Genomic DNA, 1,066 nt, shown 5'->3' on the forward strand with positions numbered 1-1,066 from the left:
ATGTATATATAAACACATACAATTATATATGAATATACATATTACATATAAACATACATATATATATATATATATATATATATATATATATATATATATATATATATATATATATATATATATATACATACATATGCACACACGATATATATAAACACATTTCTGAAGAATTCAAAATTGGCACAAAAACATCAAAAGGTGCGTTCAAGTCTCCAGTTATGAATAGAAGAGATTAGCAAGGAAACAAATCAGACATTATTGACATTACAAATTGAATAATAAAACTTGTTTCGGAAACCTCCTAAGCAGACTCACAGTGTCACAGGGGTAAAATCACCAAAGGTTTCGAAGACGATTTTCTCTCCCCCTGGGCTGGCACTTGGGGGTGAGAGTGCCAGCTGTGTCACGGGGTTTAGTTTTGAGTGGGAAGCATAACCGGTGCCATGCCTGCTATGCCCGTATCCACTACCGTGTCCATACCCTTTGCCATGGTCGCTGTGTCCGTAGCCCTTGCCATGGTCGCCATACCCATAGCCCTTGCCATGGTCGCTGTGTCCGTATCCCTTGCCATGGTCGCTGTGTCCGTATCCCTTGCCATGGTCGCTGTGTCCGTATCCCTTGCCATGGTCGCTGTGTCCGTAGCCTTTGCCATGGTCGCCATACCCATAGCCCTTGCCATGGTCGCTGTGTCCGTATCCCTTGCCATGGTCGCTGTGTCCGTATCCCTTGCCATGGTCGCTGTGTCCGTAGCCATTGCCGTGGTCACTGTGTCCGTATCCCTTGCCGTGGTCACTGTGTCCGTATCCCTTGCCATGGTCGCTGTGTCCGTATCCCTTGCCGTGGTCGCTGTGTCCGTATCCCTTGCCATGGTCGCTGTGTCCGTATCCCTTGCCATGGTCGCTGTGTCCGTATCCCTTGCCATGGTCGCTGTGTCCGTATCCCTTGCCGTGGTCGCTGTGTCCGTATCCCTTGCCATGGTCGCTGTGTCCGTATCCCTTGCCGTGGTCGTTGTGTCCGTATCCCTTGCCGTGGTCGCTGTGTCCATAGCCCTTGCCATGGTCGGTGT

The 1,066-nt window shown here is 47.9% G+C and overlaps 1 protein-coding gene across 1 annotated transcript in view; it reads right to left on the minus strand.

Moving 5' to 3' along the window:
- Positions 1-311: 311 nt before the first annotated feature.
- The window catches only part of LOC138862575 (hornerin-like), a 6,975-nt gene continuing 6,220 nt past the window's right edge, over positions 312-1,066 (minus strand). The window contains exon 3 of the mRNA XM_070125000.1: positions 312-1,066. This exon is cut by the window's right edge and continues 1,135 nt beyond it. Coding sequence (XP_069981101.1) covers positions 312-1,066 — 755 coding nt within the window.

This window comes from Penaeus vannamei, chromosome 9, assembly GCF_042767895.1.
Source record: "Penaeus vannamei isolate JL-2024 chromosome 9, ASM4276789v1, whole genome shotgun sequence".
Classification (NCBI taxonomy): domain Eukaryota; kingdom Metazoa; phylum Arthropoda; class Malacostraca; order Decapoda; family Penaeidae; genus Penaeus; species Penaeus vannamei.